This window comes from Centruroides sculpturatus, unplaced genomic scaffold (assembly GCF_000671375.1).
Source record: "Centruroides sculpturatus isolate CEXI.00-Female unplaced genomic scaffold, Cexi_2.0 scaffold22, whole genome shotgun sequence".
Lineage (NCBI taxonomy): Eukaryota > Metazoa > Arthropoda > Arachnida > Scorpiones > Buthidae > Centruroides > Centruroides sculpturatus.
The window spans coordinates 290,847-313,692 of record NW_019384323.1 but is presented as its reverse complement, the minus strand read 5'-3'; the positions used below and the strand labels follow the sequence as shown (position 1 = coordinate 313,692).

The following is a 22,846-nucleotide window of genomic DNA, read 5'->3' as shown; positions in this document are numbered from 1 at the left end:
AGAATAAATTCGCTGCAATCCTTCAAGCAGACTTAAATAAAGGGACAAGAAAACAACGAAGTAAATCCGTCAATAAATCACGGATTCCAATAAAAGTAAGGAAAGGAAATTTAACTTTTATAAAAGCGCAGGGGACCTGTCATCCGAAATGTAGGCTCATTCGTCTGTCAGACAAGATGGCGACGGTATTTCCGTTGGTCGAATGACGTAACGAGCTTCTACACCCTCCGAGTGAAAAATGACCAAAGTTGTTAGACAGGAAGAGTCGTATTGCACTACCCGGTTCCTGCTGAGCCCCGACACCCGATGACCAGCCTTTTTCGGCCATTTACTCCTAGTTGTTCGCATTGGATATTATTTCCTCTTCCCTCCGCTTATCTTTGTTAACTCCCTTCCACCAACAAGATTTATTTTCTGCCATTCTTCACGTTTTTCAAAAATTACAAACTGTCTTTTCAAATTCATTACTTTCTTTCGAGTTATTACTAATTAATTTTCGCATAAAATTTATGTTTTTGTATCGAGAAAGAAGCGTGGAAAAATATCAATTTATAATTAAAGACGAGAAAGAAGAGGGGAAAGGCAAAGCGCAATAGAAAAATCCCTAGGGTTACTTTGACTAAGTTAGTATAATCAACTTCCATTCTGTTGGTGTTGCGAAGGAAAGGAGGAAAAAAACGAGTTGTGCAAATTACAGCAGCGAAAGTCGTCATAGAAGTAACAAAAGGCGGAAGAGTGAAGGTGTCAAACTTAAGTGGACCTGCAGTAGCACTCAGCATACATTTGCCTCTTCTCTGGCGGACTTTGTCGTCCCTCCCCTAATGAGATTTCCCTCACTAATTTCCTGTTTGTTACAGCCCATCACATATGCATGAGGTGGAAAACTGAGCCTCTACTCACCATTGTCGATTATATGGTATTTATGGAAAGCAAGGAATCCTTAACCACTCCCTATTATAATTAGACGAGAGAGCTCTTCCCTGTTTCTTTCCTTATTTAATAGAAGAAGAAAGAAAAAAATTAAAGCCGTTGCTACCCTCTTGGTCTTGACGTGGCAAATAGTTAAATATGCAAATTAACTTTACAAGCATGTTTAGTTTTTCCGGCGATAAATTGAAAAAAATTTATGGTTCAATTCGGTTCCGAAATTTTAATGAGAATCGAGAAAAAGTCGAAATTTATGCATTAAAATTCTTTAATGGATTTGAATCTTGTTGTATGGCCAGAAGTTTACAAGTGGACACAAAGTTTAATTATAAACAAGTTGGATGTGTGTAATTAAAGGCGGCATTTACATCAAATTTGACTTTTTCCATTTCTAAAATACAGTTCAATTTACTTGCATTGAAGCAGAATTCTTCGAGCGAGTCTAAAACAAGGCTTAGATGATGACATCCGCTTTTTAAAAGCAGAAATATAATTTGTTAAACGATGTTAAAAACTCTCTGGTTTAATTATAAAACTTTGAAGAACGAAGAAAAATGCAGGCAAAACCAGCCATACCACTAGAAAGACCCTCCAATAACGCCACGCGCTAATAACTGACTGTGTCCTATTTAATAATCCAGGATGAAGGCAAATGGAAGAGGGTCGGATTAAAAATTCAACACCGCAGCGTATAATGTAGAATGAATAATGGTTTCGAATCCGGTATCGTTAGCCAACTGATACGATAAGTGCAGGTTAGCCACCCGAGCTTCATTACCCCCTGCAAAAAGTACTGGAATAAACCATTCAAAAATCAAATCTTCTCCCTGATTGATGCTTAAGAGCTAAATGATAAAACGCGTCTGTAACTTAGGAAGAAGAAAAAAGGCACCCCCGTCGAACACCTCAGGTGTTGCAAATTTAAACTTTCATCTTTTTTTCCGATGGAGGAAAAGTGCATCATCATCAAGTAAACTAGCATTTACCTCCGAATTGATCTTTGCACGTGTTTATATACCCATTTTGTTAAGATGGTAGAGCGCAACAACAGCCTGTTTGTTGGGGTAAGCACATTACTGGAAGCTCTGCCATTGCGGTAATGGTGTTTTGCTACACACTCCCAGTACTTGAATGACCAGTGCTTTACTCTCTCTATAATTACAGTCTGAGGCTGAGACATTTAGTCGACTTTGTAAAAGGTATCTTTGCTTTGCTTCCACTCCTGATGGACACAATTAAGGATGCTCTCGTTTATCTTCTTTACCTTTATTCTATTTTGTCAAATGCCAGTTCTGATTGCCGAGGAGGAAATTAGTTTCTTTAACTTTCCTCCTCCCGATTACGTTGTAAAAGTATATTTTTCGTAACGTGTTTAGAACCGTGTAATTTTCCTTTATAAATGTAGGAAGAGTAATTAAAATTTGATTATAAAATGTCTCAAAAGATTATTATTAGGAACCGTAAAACAAACAAAATGCTTTCATCTATTGGGTGGAGTGCGCTCCTTTTAACTTCTATTTTTCAATGGTTTTTTGAAGCGGAAGGCAAATTGCCTCCGCCCAAAATACCGATTTCCAATTTCAAATTATCCCAATAAATTTAACCAAACTCCTAAAAGTAAATAATAATACAAAGAACAACTACATTTTCACTATTCACAAAGGTAATTTTACTTTGCTCCGCTCAAAATTTAATATTTTCTTTTCAATTCTTTCTTACCACTTTCATAGACTAGAAAACTTAAAAATTATTAGCGATTATGGCGTGTATTTAGGCGATTCGTCCGATTTTAGGAGCCAAAGGTATAAAATTTCAAGTCGTGCATAATAATTTATCATCGGAAAATCCATCCCAAACAGATTATTTTCGAATATATAGAATTTTGTAGATGGAAACTGGAGAAGGATTGTAAAATCCTAGCGAAAATGCCCCTCAGTATCTCGTGTTGGGAACTCGGGTGTGTGTTAACTTCTCCTTATTTCAGTCAACTAGTCTTCCCGACTGACAGGATGCAAGATATCGACACCGGAGGTAATCTCGGTGACCGGAAAGAGAAGAGGGAGAAGTGCGACCGAGAAGGTGTGAAGAGACACTTGCCCACCTAATAAGACCTCATGGCAGAGTTTACGACTCTCGGACCCCCTGTGTCATTTGACACGGACAGCGAGCCATTAGTGGGGACTCTGAAAGAGGGACATAAAATCTGATTTCCCCCATAGGGACTTGCAGGATACAGGCTGCAAAATGGAACAGCAAGCAACAGCGGCAGCAAACTTTCATTGGCTTTTTTTCCATCTTCTTCTCTTCCTTTTTCTTTAAATTTAAACTAGAAATATCACGATTTAGAACAGCAGAAAGAAGTTAGTTTGTTTCGGTTCTGGAATAATTTACACCAGAGTTAAAAGAAGACATTGTTGAAGGATTAACGTTCATTTTTTTAACGTGTTCAAAATGGATTCAACCTCATAAGAATAATTGGACAATTTCATCTAAATATAGTATTTGGAATGGAGAATTTTTTGAAGTTTGTCATTAATTTTGAACAAAGTCGAAAAGCATTAACTTATCCAACAGGTGCCATAACAACAATGGGTTTGCAGGAAGGCATCGTTGTTCACTTCTCATCAGCTTTATAGGGTTTGCTCTCTCCACGTTTCATGACCGCTCATTGAGTTTGTCTAAATGAGGATGTGCTACGTGACGTCCCAGAAACCACTGAAAACGGGAAGCCCAGCCTGCGAGAAACTATAGATATTGGCACATGTTCAAATGAGGGAGGGTAATGCTTCTCTTCCCTCTACAAAACGACTTTTTAGCATTATTTTAAAACTTTTAAGCTTAACTATTCTTTTAAATAATCAACTACTGTGTAGTTACGACAATTGTTCCATTTATAAAAAAAATTCTCGTATTTTTTCCTCCTCTTTCTCCTAGCTGTAATGTTAAATTATACCCAGTTTGACATTAAAAAATCGTAAAGATTCCCTAAAACCGGGGAAAAAACCTGGAAGAAAGATTTTTCTAACTTCTCCAGAGAGAGATAAATTGTCTAGTAGAAAAGGCGGTTAAATCCACTTTTGAAACATTTTGGATTCTCCATAATCTGTAAAAGGAAGGCAAGTCCAGCAGTCTGTCCGGGATTAAAGCTAACACGTCTCTTGTATCAGCAAAATGACCGCCGTAGGGACACTAGATGGATGGCCGACTACAAAATCAATACCCCAACAATTACTGATTACGGGGAGGCGTCCAAATTATGAAAAATAACCCTCCGGGTGTTGTCCCTGAGGTGCAGTAAAGCGCCTTCCCCGTTTCTCTCCCCCTTTTATCCTCCCCAAGAACGTCCAGATGCCGTTCTGGACGGAATTGGGGGAAGGCATTAACCTAAGTGATTTTTCCCTTTCGTTGTCATGGCGACGGTTCCTGGTAGGCGGTCTTAACTCATTCTAGTCATACCAGAAGGCACTCCGATGCTAGCGCAACCCCCATTTTGAAAATGGCGTCAAAATTGACTGGAATAAAATTTTTCGTGGGGGAGTTTAAAGTTTTATAACTCCCATTTTAAGATTGGTACCCGGTGCCGAATTTGGTTCTACGAAGCTCCCTCGATACTTTGCGAGCGTCGAACGTCCGGGATCTTTAGAGGAACCCAACTCTCGCTCTTCACCAGGCATTTATAAAAATCAAAGTCGCGTATATTTGAAGATTTTGGATATTTATAAAGGGGCCGAGCCAAGTCGAATAGATGGAGGGAAGACCATTTGGGACAAGGTTTATTACATTGTGGCACCCATTTAAAATCTGACTCCACAAGGACTTGATAAACAAAGCCACTTAGTTATCGAACAAACTTTACTTTTGCACATTTTGCAACAACGCTTCCGCCATTGATTTGGAAATAGCATCGTGTTATCGGTTCCATTCCGCCATCTGTTACGGGTTGTCTTTTGACCAGTCGATTTTGACAATTGAACAGCTACACCCATCTGCGGATCGATTTCGTCTCGATAAAAATAGAATAAGCTGAAGTCTCCGTTTTAAAATCCTTTAAAACCAACTGTACAATGGGGGGGAAGGAGATTGCCATTCCTGGTTTTCTCCCACTTCATTTTGTTCTCTGGTTCTTGTTGTTCCAGGGCCTCCAGCTTCTGTTGATCTTACTCGTCGATTTGCTACCATCGTCTCCGGATTTTGCCTCGCACCCACCCGATTATATTGAATCTTACCCCTTGGCTGGAGTCTGTTGATCTTATCCGTTCGTCCGGCTTCATTTCTGCCTAACTGGCTTAACTATTACCTTTCCCCCGCAGGCTGCAGCTTTCTTCTGCACACCCGATGGAGAATACAGCGGTTGGACCATCCACTCGTCGCCACGTCTTTAAATATATGCGAAATAAATTAGTTACGTCATAATTGTGATCATCTCACACTTTTAAATCACGAATTACAAGCACGGCAAAAGCTACTGTGCCAAGCAAAGCGGAGATTAGAACGGCTATAGAGGACCGTTTTACGACTTCCGATACGACTTATTTTATAGACACTCGACCACCGGTAGAATGCAGTAAAGATAGCCATCGGATGCACTAGCGGTTTTTAATATCTAGACACTTTGATGGCGGAACAAGGGACAATTAAAATGCCATTAGTCGTTATTAAGTAACGTTATGTCACCTCGGGACCGTTATTGCCTCGGTCCACTCCCAGCACGACACGCGCTGGTCACTTTAATACCGTTTTAAAATTATCGTCGCAGGTACAGTATTTATTTTTATTGTGTAGAATATCGGGGCCAAGCAAAGACGGAAGCGGGGTGTAGGCGGAGATCCGATCGCGCGTTTACAAAGTTCGATAATAAAACTAGTCGATGAATCGAGTCGCATTAACCGCAGCAGTCAGGCATTATAAAAGCCGGGGTAGTAAATGTGTGTCTATTGTCTGCCAACACCTCTCTCTCACAATTAGATGAATACTTAATTCAGCAACGTCCATTATCCACATCTGCCGTCTATTTATGAACTGCCGAGTTTTGTTAAGGTGCGTTTTTCGTTTTCGCATTTCATCTTTTTCTTCTGTCGTGCAGATGTCGCAGGTCGTGCCGCGGAGCGACAGCTTGGCCACCATTTCCTCCCTTCCAAATTATTTATGTAGTGCAGTAATGAGAGTGCTCTCGCTCTCTGCAACCGTCTCCTCCGCTTCCATTCCCTAAAGAATGACTGCGAAAATAATGTGGCTTCTTTAACAAGTCCGCATTTTCTGGTTATTAAAGTACCTCGCGCGCCTTTTTTCCTCTTGTAGCTGATTATAACTTGAATTACTGTTTCGCAACTCTTCTCTGTTCATTTTTCCTCTCCCCCTCACCACCGATAACCGGGATAAATGGGAATTTCGCGAGGAGCCTACTTAAAAACTTTCTCGGGATCTCTATCGGGGTGGAGGAACGGTAATTAAAAAAAAGCCAAGAAGGTAGTTTGGGGAAGAATCGAACGGTTTCTGCACTCCTCCAGTTGTAAAATAAGGTAAATTTTAGTCGGATTTAAAAGTCTAGAGCCTAACAAGACATCTGACCAGATTCGGCTGACCCTCCGACATGGTCTCTCCTCCGTTCTCGCAAATTATAAAATCAATAGCGTAGTGTACAAGCTCGCTTCTGCCGCTTTTCCCTTCTCCTCCTGCATAATTTACTCCCTGTCTATTATTAATGCGAGCGCTCACTCAGCCAGAAAATCGTACGTGAAATACAGCCCAGAAACCAGAGATGTCGCACAGAATCTTGTTGAACGTTGACATTTAATCTGTTAGAGAGCGAAATTCCTTTATATAACAAATAAAATTCGATTTTTATTATTATTATTTGCCGTTTCTCCGGCACTTCGTATTCCGAACATTCAATTATTATCAAGATATCGTATTGTTTTATCCGAGACTGATAAATTCCTTTGTTTTTAGCCCAAAGTGGAAATTCTATGGAAACTCGGAAATTATTAGTGAAAAAGGCGCCGAGTCCCGTCGAAAGTCGAAGGTTTAGTTATTACGCGAGAGGATATAATTGAAATTCGATTATTATGCCACCATCGTTGGCCACGCGAGAGGCGATCGAAGACACGATTCTTATTAAACACCAGCCCTAGGCTACAGCCATCATTTTTTAAAACTTATATATACACTTTTTCTTCCGGACGAAGCGAAGGAAGATAAGCGCTAACGTATTTTTGAAGAATATACATTCGTCAGCGGGCCATCTTTTCACGGGGGAGGGAGATACAATAGCCCCCGGCTGTGCCCATTCCACATAAATACCACTAGAGGCTTGGGTATGGGATTTTAATGAGGCTCGATAGATCAGCTGCAGTTGGATCTCTTGAGGGACACACAATTTGTCTTTTCGCTCTTTGCGTCGAGATAAGTCTTGGGTGCAGGTCCCGAGGATACGAGGATGATTTATTTACGTTAGGTATGTGTCAGACGACTTTCTTTTTAAAAAAGGAGATGAGAATGCGTTACAGCCCGGGGTCAGGTTTCTGTCGTGTTCTTTGGATAAATTTTCTCTGAGAATTTATCTCGCTCGGTGGCGTGTTCTTTTCCTATCGCCTCCTCCTGCCACGCTCTGGAAAAACTACACCTGGTTTTAACGCGGTTGGCCACTTTTAATTATATCTTTTTAATTTGTCGAAGACAAGAAGGATTCGTTAAGGACTTTATCGTTTCTTTCGCAGGTTCATCAATGCAAGGAGAAGAATAGTGCAGCCGATGATTGATCAGTCTAATCGTGCGGGTGAGTACTTAATTATTATTTAATAATGCACTTCTTGTTACAGCCGTAGTTTATATACTTTTTATTTGTGCCAACAGAAATGATAAAAAATTCAATTTTAGAGAGATCGAAACGAAATTCTAAAATTCGAAACTAAGTTAGAAAATCTCTTTGAAAAGTTTGACGTGGCCAATGATAAACGACGATAGTTGCCATTGTAGAAGGTCTAGGATGCAACAAACGGGGTCCTGAACGGAAAAGGAGAGGGGGAAGATAGAAGAGAGGGGTTGGGGAGGAGGGGGAAAAAGTAAAAACGATTAGAAAATGCCTTAGTCGCATTGGAACGCAACATTTCATCTCGATACCCAAGATGGCGTCGAGACAGAGTAGCTGGATAGAGAAAACTCGTTCTCATTAAACTAGCCATCAGTCATTCTCCCTTTTTTCCCGCCTGGAAGAGGAAAAAGCCGGGGGAAGAGACTAGTTTCTTTTGTGACCGCTTCACCTAACAGGACTAAAGTGGTGCTGGCCAGGAACGGTTTTTATCGAACATTGACAACTCGATGATTGATGATGTTTCAATCCGGGCCACACAGTCCAGGTCCGTTTCCGAGCTGAATGAAAAAGGGAGGTCTGCGGGAGGGGTGGATGGTGGGGACATTCAGGAAATGGCATTTCTCATTAGGGGACGGCAGTCACTTTCACAACTACTACTAACCTGGCTTTAGAAGTTCCCTCTAGGATCCCTAACTTTTTCTAAACTTTCTTCTCCGAGTATTACCGAGATGGGATTTGTAAGGGGACGACCTTACCTTTCCATTAATTGAGTTGTCTTCTATATAAGAAAAAACAATAAAGGGAAGAAAACACTTTCTTTTCGATTTGTTTTCGTTGGCAAGACGAATTATTTTCTTTTTTAAAACTGTCTAGTTTTAGCTTATCTTCTCTAAACTTGTTAGAGGGCCAAAATGGGACATTCTGAACATTCCGACTAACATGTGCAAAGGGAAAACGTTACTTACAAGGCCAAAAAACTCTCCATTCTGTTAGACTTATTTAGTAGTAAAGAACAAACTTAGTTTTAGACAGACAATTTTACTTTATAATGTTAAGAGAGGATGGTTCGATTCTCGAAGCGCTGAGTGTCTTTTCGGCAGGGGTATGAAGTGTCTTGTGTTGTGTTTTCAGGTGGATCTATTGGCGGAGCGAGTACCGCCTACAGCCCGGAAGGTGCGGGGATGGGTTACATGATGGACGGTGGTCAACAGATGCACATTAGACCTCCAGGTATGAAAAATGTACTATCAACATATTTAATCTTGAATTCAATACACTGGACTATCAGAGCCAAGGAATCGAACCATCGTCTAGGATTCGATTACCGAACTATTAAAACCGAATTCTCTCTTCACGGTTTCATCCTTATGGCTTGATTTTTATGGTTACTGATAGGCCCGGTGATTTTGTAATTTACTTATAACAATAGTTTTAATGTAGAATATTTATTTTATCTTTATTAACCTCGCGCATTGTGCCGCCACGGCGCCGGACAGACCTAGGTTCGGATCGCACCCCCGATAAGCCCGATAACAGGGTGCAGGCTTTTATTGCCACGTCTCAATTACCCTATTCTAGATTAAGGGCAGATTATAAACATCATTAGTAGTAAGGAATTTATCAGATCTTGCAGGAGATTCCTTCCTATTCGGTGTCGAGATCTCGTAACAAGCCAAGAGCTCCTTTAAAGAAAGGACTGCGGTATACTTACCTCTCGTAATTAGCAAACGTTGCGGAGACAGATTACAGCTCGATTGTTACCCGCAGCACGTCCCACGTGTCACGGTAATAAGGATTAAAGGCGACAGTTTCATTAGCCTAATTACATCCTCTGTATTTTGGTGTCTCTTCTTTTTGTATCACATCGATTCTCTTGTAAGAGGCGTGGATAAAACAGTCGAGCCACAACAAGCCAGCGGAAACGTTGTTTACGTTTCCACAAACAAACACGACCCGATGCATCTTATTAGCCGCTTTATCTTCTTTGCTCGCAGCCTTTTTAATCTTTTAATTCCTAACGAAATAACACGCACAGCGGCTCCGCCCCATTCGAGTAAGAGAATTTGGCACCTCGGCACCGAATTAACTCTTCTTTTCCCTTACAGGTATGCAAAACCTTCCTTGCACCGACGGTTCCATAGGCATGGGTCACATGGGCAGCATGGGCGGATATTCCCAGATGTCGCAACTCAGATCGCCCGTTCACTCGCAGGCCATGCTACTACCCGGGCATCCTCACGCAGCCATGATGATGACGCACGGACCTATGGGCCATCCGGGCATTCCACCTCAGGGTTCGCCGTACGACGGATCGGGACAACACATCATGGATATTCACGCCAGTTAATGTATTTCTGTACGAATGGAGAACACAGCTCTTTCCCCTTCCCGGTTCTCTCCCCGACAACGGAAACCGGCGCACCTATGCAGGTGAGAAACTGAAAACGGGGAGGCTGGGTGCGGGGAAGGCATCTTTTATAGTCCTATCGTCGTTCTAGAAAAAATCCATATACGTAAACGGTTCTTCACCCAACCAGCTGGGTAGAGCTGCAAAATAGAAAAATGTAAACCGGCTGGCCTGACGGTTTCGATGGTACAAAAAGAATTGCTAAAAATAGAAACGTCTAGCAATCTTCATAGTGTCTGGATATAAAGGAAGAAAGAACAAATTCTAAACCGTAGCCGCGCCGTCAAAAATTAGCTTCCAATTCGGGTATAAGACAAGAAATTTTTTAAAGCAGTTCGCGCAACACCCGGTTATTATTATTGTAATTATTATAATTATTATTAATTCGAACTCTTCCACATAATTTTTTTAATTGTGATTCGTCGAAGGTCAGCCGGAGTCACGTGCTTCCTGCTACGTCCTAGAGATGACGAGGAGTTAAGATGACTCGCCGAAAGAACGATTATATAGGGGGACCACAGCTTTACGGGGGAAGGAATAAAGTTGTAAAGGATGGCGGATACCAGCCAAGCTGGTGGTGTTTCGTGTAAGTCAGTGTACGTGTGAAGGCGGGACAATCAAGTCATTATACCATTTCATTGTACAGGGTGACTGTGGCACTGTTGTTTTCTGTGACCACAATGTACTTTAACGTGAATAAAAATATCATTGCACTACAGCCTCTGTCGAAATTATTTACACCCGACGAGATTTCCGTAAGGACAGCGAGTAAAATTTGTACACGCGGAATTTCCAAAACGGTTGGCAGAAGAATTCTCCGCATTGGGAGACAGGAATGTTCATTCGATACGGCGCTGGGGCACCACCCCACCGCGGCCAGACAGCCGATACCCTCCACAAGTGGTTCCACATCTGCCGCCGAGAATCGAATTTTTGTTAAAGCCTAATTTCCAGGCAGTTGCCAATGCAAGATGTGTCAAAAGGACAATGAAGTCGTATCGAGTTTCTCCAGCGACGCTCGTACACACCGCCACATTCTATCTCCAGTAATGTTCAAGGTCTTTGGCCTTTCGCGCGCTTCCAGGCTCGTGCCGAACGCCTTTCCAATCCTCCTCCATTAAAAAATATATACATTTAATCATTTTTATTCATTTTTTCCGGAAGGCTTAAATAACAAATACCCAAATTACCATCGTTTTAAAAGGAACCATTGGTGTTTTAAATTCGAATTTGGCCAATAATAGAACTAAAACGGATTTTATTTATTTTAAAACTGGATAATTTCAAATTTTTCGAGCGAACGGTCGGTGGGCAGCACTTTTCAAACTATTACGAACGTAACGGATCATTTAATCAAAACCCGGAAAATTACGGGTTTTAGTTTTTTAATAGAAGGTAAATTGTTTGCGTGACACGGAATTTAAAAAAGCGTACAGATGCCAACAGAACTTTGTTTAAATTTATAAAACTTTCGATAAAAAGTGTAAACGCTACGGCTCGTTCTAGAAATTATATTCAAATTAACCGATAATAAGAGATTTAAATTCAAAGCCAGCCAATAACGCAACGTTGATTATTCAAACGGACCAATGGCGTTGCCGAATTTGTATAGGCTACCGCTAGGATCCTAAAATAGAAATAAAATATATGAAAACAACAATATTTTTTACAATTAATATTAAATTATGCAACGTCGTAATAACAGTAATAATTCTTTTCTTCTTAATTGATAGCAATAAATAAAATTTAATGAGAGCCACTCGATGCGATAAATATATCCTTTGTTCTAATATCAGATAATTTCGTAAATTATGGCTTTTTAAATTGTTATACGTTTAAAACGAAAGATGTGGCGGTAAACCAGTATTATAAATTAAAAAGGGGAATCTCGTTTGAAATGTAATTTATGCAGGTGGTACGTATATAAAAAGTTTCGGAGAATTGGCCGAATACGCAATCGTAATTCGAAAGCGGCCAATGGCGCATTTTATAGAAAAAGTTTCGTTTTAAAATTACGAAAACGTGAATTAAAGAAAGAGTATAAATGGCGTTTAGAAATTTCTTATCGAGTGTCGCCATCTGTTATCGTCTACAGAAATCATAAATTAAATTTGGAAAACTTTTATTAATATATTGTCATCGGTGAAAATTTATAAACGTTTCTCGTTATCGGTTAGAATTAACGTTTGTCGAGCGTCGCTATTGGCTAATATTAAAGATTCAAATCCGAGAAACGTTTTCGAAAGAAAAGGAAGAAGCGAAAGACGAGACGAAAAAGTTAAAGCCAGTCGACTTCCTTTACGAATCATAAATTCCAACGTTTGGCCAACGGCGCAAACTCCCATCGAACCTAACGCGAAGATAGCCAAAGCGAGCGGGAGAAGGCGCATCCCGCCAGCTTTAAATAGCGTAGAGGACATTTTAAAGTTTTAAAAATTGGCCAGGGGTGGGCCAACAAAAAGGGATATTTAGAAAAGGAAGCGGGCGGGGACCGTCTTAGAATAAAGACGCGATACAGACGAAGATAGAGAATGTTGCAATCGGACAAACGTGCGCGGGATGGGAATGGTTTGCTTCTACACTAGAGATTGACCGTAAAGTATGTCAGACGCCAGACTGGCTAGCTAAGATGGCGGTTTTGTGACAGGAACAAATAACTAACGTGAAATATCGTCTCCGAGATGTCAGACTGAATCAAGAGGAATCTACTGCCGAGTGTCAGAGATCGCCGCGAGGGAACTGAATACTGCCCTTTCATTTCGTCAGAAATCACAACCTAAACATGCACTGAGCATGCGTTCCCTTACTATTTCTCCCCTCTCTCTCTGTTTACTCGGACATTCTCTCCTCTTTAAGCGGGCACAAACGTTATACGAGGTTACCGCATCGCTTATTTCGGGATGCCAATCTCGTTAGTCGGGAATCGGATGCAAAGGTACGATTTTTAACACCAAGACAGACAAATCGCGTTATATCCATGAAACTAACGTTACTTTACATATATATATATATATATATGGAGGCGTAGATTTTCCAAAAACAAATTCGTGTCTGAAGAACGGTAACTTGGCATTACGTGTAATATTGGCCTATTCGACGTAACAATCGATTTAAAACGAGCTCCGAAAAAGATTACGTTATCTACGAGCACTGGCATTACTCATTTCTTACGTCGGGGATGTAACGGATAAATTTCCTGGAAAGACCTAGCGTGAAAACGTACAGTACAGCGACGTACTGACAACTCACGTGTGTTACTACGCATACAGTAACGTTTACGTCGCTATGCTGGTACGCGATACGAGCTTCTAACGAAACCACGCATTAAAAAGAAATCGCATTTTTCCGGAAAATACAATACTGCAGATATTGACATTACGCATTGCTGATTTCGCGTAAATTTACGTCGTATAGAGGCAAATGCGCATTGTGCGCGAGAACGCGTCACACTTCGAATGTCGATTGTTTGGTGGAGTTCGTTGGCTAAATGGGAGGAGAGAAAAGAAAAAAATCGAAAGCCGGACATTCGGACATTTCGGTGACAGGCGAACAAGAAGGACCTTAGGTGACGACCAGATGCCGGTGACACGCGACTGCCGACTTTGTCCCAAACAGCTGTCTCTGACGGGATTAAGTTCCCCTCCGAACTTAATGATGTCTGACCGACTGATGTGTCCGTAGGTCAGCTGGTGGACATTGATCGGACATTGTCGCACGTTTGACCCCGGCAAGCCAGGACACCAGACACCGTCCGACGGATCCCTAATTGTCCACCGATGGCGGGGGTCCGGACAATATCCAATCGTTTGGACTGGCGGCACGTGCCGCATACTGACGTCATGCCTGCTATCTGGAATTGGATTTTTTGTCCTCCTCCTTCGTTATCTATTATCTTTAGATAAAAGAATATCCCCTAAACTGGAAGAAATAATGGGAAAACTTGTGTGTCGCGTCATTTACAGGCTTAATTTGGCCTCTTTTCCGGAACGAAAGAGAACTTTCATCCATCATCTTCCAATGAAAAATTAAGAATGGTTTAAAAATGAAAACACCGTGCGACCGTCTCATTGTATCAAATTCAATTAATATTCAACGTAAATATGACCAGAAACCAATTTGGAGATTCGATTTTCACTCCTATAATAGCATTAGGAGTTTCACTCCTATAATAGCTATTTTTTACACAAGCCTTGAATATTTTTTCATTCCACTTACCCAACAATGTATTGAATATACACAAAAACTGGTGCGTAAATGCTGACGTTGACGAATTAGTTCAAAAAATAAAATAAAAATTGTAAGAAACTATCAATTGCCCAAAAATCCTAAAACTTGCAAAAGATAAAAATATCGATTTAATTTTAATATATAATTTAGGAACCAGACTTGCTTCAAATTTCACCAAATCACCCTCCAGAGAGATAGAAAATCCCGAAAATTAATGGCAAAGCTGTCGAGAAATTTCGTAAAGAGTATCGGAAGACGATTATTTTAAGAAAATTTAAATATAGCGGAGGGTCTTCCATAAAATAAACAATTAAACATCGACGTCACGGACGTGGCGTGATCAAGTCCCATTTCATCTGACAAAGTGACCTCCTAGCGACAAATAAAACAATAACTTCTACTTGGCCCCATTTTTGTCTCTTCCTATTCGTCCTACCAGACACTTACTTGATTAGGAAATACCTAAATAAGCAAGTGTTTCCATCTAACTCCTAAATTTCTTGTTTTTTGGAATTAAAATACAATAGGTGAAGTGTTTTTTGTGCATCGCATTTCACGCTCCTTCTATCTTTTCCTTCTTTCATTCCTTTTCGAGAGAAGGGGAAAGTGTGCAATTTTTCGAAAATACCATCTACACTCCTTCTAAATTACACTCCTTCTCCTTCCTGGCTGTCATATTCAGCTTCACTTCTCGCACTCATCCATTATTTTTTGGCAAAGTTGAAAACAAGAAAAGGAAAGAAAGCGAAATTTATTATCACCAGCTTTCTCTTCCTTCCTGTGAGATTGGCTTTTAATTATGAACCCTTCGATTTCTTCTCCTCTGCAATGCATATCGACAAGGCCTCTTCTCTTTATTAAAATCTTAACCGGGCCTTCTCGTTAATCAATTTCCGACAAATTACCACAATTTGACATTGGTATACTCAATGGTTAATTTTAACAATATATTGCTACGGTAGCATTAATATTCATTTTGTAATACAGTAACGGCTGTCGGGCCAACGTATTACTGTTACAGCACGTAAAAGGCATTGTTTACAATAGATTACTACAGTAGTTTGTCCTCCATTTAATAGTTAACTCGCAATGACTTTTCTATAAATATGGAAACCGTAGCAGCATATTTAAAGTAAGAAATGTATAAAAATTACATTGCTGTTTATTGCTCAGCAGCGACATCTGCATTTTATTGTTAAACTATAATTACACCTTTTGCAAGATAATAGAAGAGTTCGGCAGTTAGCAATGTATAAACTGTTACTACAGAAGCATAAACAATACGACCAAAAATCGAATTTAGTACAGAAAGTATATACGATATTGGCCTTACACAGAGTAATTACTATAACGACAGCATCATAATTACAAATTTTCGGTCCTTAAACTCAGTCGGTTTCTAACTTAGTAATAAAGACGTATCAAGAATCTGGAACAAATCTAGTTTGACCGTCTCCGGCTTAATTAATTCTGTAGGAAGAGGAGGAGGCCTCTGCCACTTAAGCATGTTTTGTCAACACGTGACAGATACAGTCCTGCCCTTTTATCGACTTTTAGGTTGACAGTACGTTCTTCTCGGACGAAAATCACGAATTTAGTAAGGAATAAAGAGAAATCCGATGTAACCGTTTCTTGGCAACTTTGCCAAGATCAAAATTCATCCCAAATTGATGAGTCCCCGTAGAATAATAGGTCATTTTTGGCAGACAGAAGTGCCATTTGAGTTCAGAACACTCACCTCTGCTTCGAATTATGTTACATAAATCACGATTCTTTAATTTTATGGATTTTTTAGAAAATTTTGCAGAGTTCGTCCGTAGTTTGAGAAGTGGCCAATGATATATTATAACCATTAAAATGCCTTAAAATATTGGGGAATTCCCCACGGCTGGCTATTGTATAAAAGCCGTTTTAGAGTACTCGTAAAGATTTTATTATTATTGCATATCCCTAATTGGATGACACGCGGCTAAACGCTTTAAAATTGAAGTTATCGATAGGGGCCACATTTTTCATCTGCAAAGAGGCGAAGGCAATAGAGAAAACTTCTCTCCATCAGAAAGCCAGCAGCGTGTCCATCAGAGATCGAGGATCGTTGAAAGCAAAGCAGAATAGGAAATGGGGCCACAAAAGAAAGAGCATCAGGAATTTCATCTGGCGGTGGTAATGGGTCCCCAGACAGACATTTTTGAGAATGCACTTATTGGTTGCGTCTGCATCCCGACTCCCGCGAGTATAGTCGGCGGCTGGGAAATTTGACAGTCTATTGCCAACATGTGGCCCCGTGGTCCCCTATTGCGATCCTTCCTACACCAGGGGCCAACGCACATGCAGATGAGTGTAGTAATCATCCGTCAAAACTCTTCCACTCGTTTATCCGGGTTAGAAGCAACCGTAACGAGAACAGACAGGGCTTTTTCTGCCGATCTGCCGTCAGCAACCATTAGAGGAGGATGATGTATTAAACTACAGGAAGCTGTCAATTCTCTTTGTTTCTCACTTTCGACGACAACGTCCCCAGCCGTCTTCGATAAACCGGCTAATCTCCCGCCCTCCCGATCAACCGTGCACGCCTTTCGCCTTCTTCACTTCATACCCTTCTTACGAATTTAATTTCGCAAGTGTAGCGCCACTAGAACGCTTAACGCCATCTGTCGGCTTCGGCAATCACTAATGGCATTTTTTTTGATATCTTAATTTTTTGGATCCCGTTAACGGTAATTAAAGTAATTCATAATTATTACACAACGTAATAAATGGGATTTTACGCCAGATAAGCACGCCATTCGAAATCTGATGTATCGAGTTACGGTGTTAAATATTCATACGTACAGTACGTCTGCAGATAGTCGGATGCAAAACTGCTGGGAGAAAAAAAGCTTCGGTCAGTGATTAGATAAACATAAATAGGCAACACGATCAGGCAGAAGCGATCTGTCAATGACAAGATAACTCTCACCTTCCTGTCAACCGTTGCTCTAACGATGGAGATCTTTGTTACCCTTCTTGAAAAAAGTTATCGTATCTGTTACACGTTCCACTTCCTGTCAAGCGCGTACGTCGGTGGTCCTGTCTACGAAGAAACAACTTTACAATCTTCATTCCGAGCCCAGTTGCAGTCGGAGCAACTTAACCCCCATTCGTAGAGTATCCCACAATTACAATCGATAGATCATTATCGATTTTCCTAAGGTTTACAACTTGCATTTTTCTAACCTTTCCGAGGTAAATGGTGATGGCCGGACAGCCGACAATCGCTAGGTCCATATTAAAATATATCGAAGGGAGTACCGGTTTGATGGCACTCGACACTTTGATACAGAAGGTAATTAATATGTCGAATGCAGCCGGGACATATCATCCGAACTGACACCGGAACTAATCTAGTGATATACGAGTTTCGACAACTGAATATCCTCGCCAAGAAAAACTTTTTCAGTTTGTGCCACCTCTTGCTTAAGAAAGGAATCAATTTTCTTACCAGACCAAGTCGCAAAAACGAGACTAATTTAAGTAATAGCCATAAAATTTATTATGAAAGTATGTACAGAAGGGGATTTAACTGTGTTCAGTCCGAATCCTCGGATTCCTCTTTGTTAACGTTGAAGTTTTTGTGAAAGGTCTCGGATACCCGATCCACTTCGTGTTGCATGTCTGATGTTTTCTGTTTGCTGAATCTCCTAGAGATCAGAGAACGATAGAAGTCAACTACTTTACCGGCTGCGGAACGGCACGCTTCCACGCAGTTTTCGAATTCTTTCAGAGTGAAGCGACCGCAAGTGTTCATCGTGACTAACCGAAACTTGACTGTCTCGAAAGCTAAGGTGAACTGTGCTTTGGCCAACTGCAAACAAAAGAAATTTTCACTCCAATTATTGATAAAACTGGAAAAACAACATTAAGGCTCTATAGCTTTTACAATTTAAAGTAGAATAAACTTAAACTGGACAAAGTAGTTTCGCTTAAGTTGATCAAGTTTATAGAAACAAGTAGAATCTAAATTATATAAACTGTCGAAAAAATTTACTTTTTCCTCTTTCGACGTAGGATTTACAACTATTTTTCCATCTTCTAATAAAACAGCGTCTACAGCAGCTATAGTATGCTTCATGGGGATTCCTGAATCAATAATGGCTAAACATGCTGCATTTATACTACATGAAAGTAACTTAAAACCAGTAAAGGATGCATAATATATTAACTTTATGAACAAAAAATGCTTTTGTTGACTAGTCTAGTGGTTTTTGAATGGTACATCCTAGTACCACAAAAACCACTAGACTAGCAAAATAGAAAAAGTTTTAATTTAGAAAGTATAGAATAAATGATAATAGTAAAAAGCTGTGAAGATAAATTTGTATCCGTGTGGATATCTGTTTAATTTAATTTTTAAATAAATTATTTATGAACTGTCTTCGTACTATCAAATAAGCAGAGTTTACGTAAAGCCAAGTCTGAAACTGTGATGTTTTGTTTAAAAGAATTAATTAATAAATTGTAGCATTCCACTAAAAAACATGTATTGTATATAAACGTTAATTTATATACAATTATTTAATTTTAAGTAATAAGAAAGTCATTTAAAACATTTTATTCTCTAACTCTAGTAGTACTGTATATACCAGGGGTGGCCAACCTGCGGCTCGCGAGCCACATGCGGCTCTTCGAAGGATTATTTGTGGCTCTCGATAAATGTACTGTACCAGAGTTCCCTTTTCATTTTTGTGTTATAATTTTAAAAATTATTATCGTTCCGTATGTGTTTCAAAATGTCTTTTAAATTACTAACAACAAATATGAAAGACTAAGTGCAACGTTGTAACAAATTTCATTTCCGTCCAAGTTAAGAATGATATGACTCATCGAAAACTGCGTGAACGAACATAAACAGTGGCGTAATCGTCCGTTATCGACCGACTCCAGACCGATTTTGAATTTGTAAACTGTCATTGCAATGGACAGTTGACATTGTGCTCTGGAGGAAACAAGTTGTATCACTCTTGCTACAGATATATTTTGTAATTGGAATTTTTTGCATACCTTTAATTGCGGCTCGCAAAAAATTTTAATTTTGAAAAATGGCTCGGACTATCAAGGAGCTTGGCCACCCCTGGTATATACTGTACTTTGGAGCATCTTCACCTAAGTGTTTGTGTCAAAAGTAATTCTGAAAATTGCAGATATTTGTTTTTCTTACAATCTCCTTACATTTCTATTCCTTTCTGTCATATACAAATTGTGTCAGAATGAAAGGAAAAATTTTTTTCTTTGTTCAGTATTTGTTTATAGTTCTAAATATTTTTAACTCGATAAGTGTACAGTTTAATTACTTCCTCGCCAAAAAAAGGATACGCTTCCCCGATTCTGAACTTCTTGGATGGTGACGGATAATACGGAACGAGGAAACGACGACAGAATGATGATGTTTTCCAAAGTATTTCTCAGGATTCTTTCGATATTTTTTTCCTTACAACCTAAATCCAACAAACGAAACTCAAATAAAAATCTAATTCAAAATATGTTTCTTGGAGTGAAATTTTTACAAACCTGAAGTGCCTTTGAACCACACACCATCAAAACTTAACTAGAAAAATCTATCTCTAGTTAACTACTGATAATGGGAGCTATCATCAAAAAGCATAACATTTTAAATAACTTTTACTCCAAAAAACAATTTAAACTAAACTCAACTTCCATTTATTTGGAATAGAATAATAAATTGTTTAAAACTTAATCTATTTTAAACTGATTAGGCTCGACCGCACGGAACAAAATAAAAATACTGTCTTTTACGAATCAATCTGTTTGGTACGATGCAACTTCACGACATCCAATGCAGCAGGTCAATAAATACCTTTACAATTACCATTTAATTAGTTTTAACGGTAATTATGGTATCTTCTAGTAATTTATATCTGACGCAAACAGGCATAATGATAATAATCAAAATGATTTTAGTGTAATTTCTGCCTTCTATTAGAAGGCAAAAATTACATACACTATTTAAATTTCAAAAGCTAATTATTAAATGATTATTTATCGAAATATTCAATATTTTTAAGAATTATTGGTCGCAAGTGTAGCGCCACTAGAACGCTTAACGCCATCTGTCGGCTTCGGCAATCACTAATGGCATTTTTTTGATATCTTAATTTTTTGGATCCCGTTAACGGTAATTAAAGTAATTCATAATTATTACACAACGTAATAAATGGGATTTTACGCCAGATAAGCACGCCATTCGAAATCTGATGTATCGAGTTACGGTGTTAAATATTCATACGTACAGTACGTCTGCAGATAGTCGGATGCAAAACTGCTGGGAGAAAAAAAGCTTCGGTCAGTGATTAGATAAACATAAATAGGCAACACGATCAGGCAGAAGCGATCTGTCAATGACAAGATAACTCTCACCTTCCTGTCAACCGTTGCTCTAACGATGGAGATCTTTGTTACCCTTCTTGAAAAAAGTTATCGTATCTGTTACACGTTCCACTTCCTGTCAAGCGCGTACGTCGGTGGTCCTGTCTACGAAGAAACAACTTTACAATCTTCATTCCGAGCCCAGTTGCAGTCGGAGCAACTTAACCCCCATTCGTAGAGTATCCCACAATTACAATCGATAGATCATTATCGATTTTCCTAAGGTTTACAACTTGCATTTTTCTAACCTTTCCGAGGTAAATGGTGATGGCCGGACAGCCGACAATCGCTAGGTCCATATTAAAATATATCGAAGGGAGTACCGGTTTGATGGCACTCGACACTTTGATACAGAAGGTAATTAATATGTCGAATGCAGCCGGGACATATCATCCGAACTGACACCGGAACTAATCTAGTGATATACGAGTTTCGACAACTGAATATCCTCGCCAAGAAAAACTTTTTCAGTTTGTGCCACCTCTTGCTTAAGAAAGGAATCAATTTTCTTACCAGACCAAGTCGCAAAAACGAGACTAATTTAAGTAATAGCCATAAAATTTATTATGAAAGTATGTACAGAAGGGGATTTAACTGTGTTCAGTCCGAATCCTCGGATTCCTCTTTGTTAACGTTGAAGTTTTTGTGAAAGGTCTCGGATACCCGATCCACTTCGTGTTGCATGTCTGATGTTTTCTGTTTGCTGAATCTCCTAGAGATCAGAGAACGATAGAAGTCAACTACTTTACCGGCTGCGGAACGGCACGCTTCCACGCAGTTTTCGAATTCTTTCAGAGTGAAGCGACCGCAAGTGTTCATCGTGACTAACCGAAACTTGACTGTCTCGAAAGCTAAGGTGAACTGTGCTTTGGCCAACTGCAAACAAAAGAAATTTTCACTCCAATTATTGATAAAACTGGAAAAACAACATTAAGGCTCTATAGCTTTTACAATTTAAAGTAGAATAAACTTAAACTGGACAAAGTAGTTTCGCTTAAGTTGATCAAGTTTATAGAAACAAGTAGAATCTAAATTATATAAACTGTCGAAAAAATTTACTTTTTCCTCTTTCGACGTAGGATTTACAACTATTTTTCCATCTTCTAATAAAACAGCGTCTACAGCAGCTATAGTATGCTTCATGGGGATTCCTGAATCAATAATGGCTAAACATGCTGCATTTATACTACATGAAAGTAACTTAAAACCAGTAAAGGATGCATAATATATTAACTTTATGAACAAAAAATGCTTTTGTTGACTAGTCTAGTGGTTTTTGAATGGTACATCCTAGTACCACAAAAACCACTAGACTAGCAAAATAGAAAAAGTTTTAATTTAGAAAGTATAGAATAAATGATAATAGTAAAAAGCTGTGAAGATAAATTTGTATCCGTGTGGATATCTGTTTAATTTAATTTTTAAATAAATTATTTATGAACTGTCTTCGTACTATCAAATAAGCAGAGTTTACGTAAAGCCAAGTCTGAAACTGTGATGTTTTGTTTAAAAGAATTAATTAATAAATTGTAGCATTCCACTAAAAAACATGTATTGTATATAAACGTTAATTTATATACAATTATTTAATTTTAAGTAATAAGAAAGTCATTTAAAACATTTTATTCTCTAACTCTAGTAGTACTGTATATACCAGGGGTGGCCAACCTGCGGCTCGCGAGCCACATGCGGCTCTTCGAAGGATTATTTGTGGCTCTCGATAAATGTACTGTACCAGAGTTCCCTTTTCATTTTTGTGTTATTATATTTTAAAAAATTATTATCGTCCGTATGTGTTTCAAATGTCTTTTAAATTACTAACAACAAATATGAAAGACTAAGTGCAACGTTGTAACAAATTTCATTTCCGTCCAAGTTAAGAATGATATGACTCATCGAAAACTGCGCGAACGAACATAAACAGTGGCGTAATCGTCCGTTATCGACCGACTCCAGACCGATTTTGAATTTGTAAACTGTCATTGCAATGGACAGTTGACATTGTGCTCTGGAGGAAACAATTTGTATCACTCTTGCTACGGATATAATTT

The 22,846-nt window shown here is 39.2% G+C and overlaps 3 protein-coding genes across 11 annotated transcripts in view; 1 reads left to right on the top strand and 2 right to left on the bottom strand.

Moving 5' to 3' along the window:
• The window catches only part of LOC111626133 (homeobox protein Meis1-like), an 80,416-nt gene extending 69,553 nt beyond the window's left edge, over window positions 1–10,863 (top strand). For 6 of the 8 annotated variants that reach the window (XM_023369478.1, XM_023369464.1, XM_023369450.1 and 3 more), the window contains 3 exons: window positions 7,644–7,702; window positions 8,870–8,968; window positions 9,844–10,863. In XM_023369478.1, coding sequence (XP_023225246.1) covers window positions 7,644–7,702; window positions 8,870–8,968; window positions 9,844–10,085 — 400 coding nt within the window. In that variant the 3' untranslated portion in view covers window positions 10,086–10,863. The remainder of the gene's footprint in view (window positions 1–7,643; window positions 7,703–8,869; window positions 8,969–9,843) is intronic. The other 2 variants (XM_023369487.1, XM_023369470.1) reach the window with 1 other exon arrangement.
• A 3,483-nt stretch (window positions 10,864–14,346) lies between these two features.
• LOC111626115 (exosome complex component RRP46-like) overlaps window positions 14,347–22,846 on the bottom strand; it is a 20,714-nt gene continuing 12,214 nt past the window's right edge. The window contains exons 3-5 of the mRNA XM_023369405.1: window positions 19,725–19,846; window positions 18,400–18,540; window positions 14,347–18,216 (exon numbers count right to left, since the gene is read on the bottom strand). Of these exons, the coding sequence (XP_023225173.1) occupies window positions 17,941–18,216; window positions 18,400–18,540; window positions 19,725–19,846 (539 nt within the window). The 3' untranslated portion in view covers window positions 14,347–17,940. The remainder of the gene's footprint in view (window positions 18,217–18,399; window positions 18,541–19,724; window positions 19,847–22,846) is intronic.
• Window positions 20,478–22,333, bottom strand: LOC111626125. 2 transcript variants are annotated; one of them, XR_002756833.1, is made up of 3 exons: window positions 21,855–22,333; window positions 20,787–21,671; window positions 20,479–20,691 (listed from the first exon to the last, which is right to left on the bottom strand). XR_002756833.1 is itself a non-coding variant. In XM_023369417.1 (2 exons), the coding sequence occupies exons 1-2, from the start codon at window positions 21,936–21,938 to the stop codon at window positions 21,396–21,398; spliced, it is 360 nt and encodes a 119-aa protein (XP_023225185.1). In that variant the 5' UTR covers window positions 21,939–22,333; the 3' UTR covers window positions 20,478–21,395. The 2 variants fall into 2 exon arrangements, 1 of the variants encoding a protein (XP_023225185.1); XM_023369417.1 differs by having other exon boundaries at window positions 20,478–21,671.

What these genes read in the sequence shown, in the direction of transcription:
- LOC111626125 (XM_023369417.1), bottom strand. Translation starts at nt 21,938, where the DNA reads ATGAAGCATACTATAGCTGCTGTAGACGCTGTTTTATTAGAAGATGGA. An exon ending in CTACGTCGAAAGAGGAAAAA is followed by an intron (nt 21,672 to 21,854) that starts GTAAATTTTTTC and finishes TTTTGTTTGCAG; the next exon opens with TTGGCCAAAGCACAGTTCAC.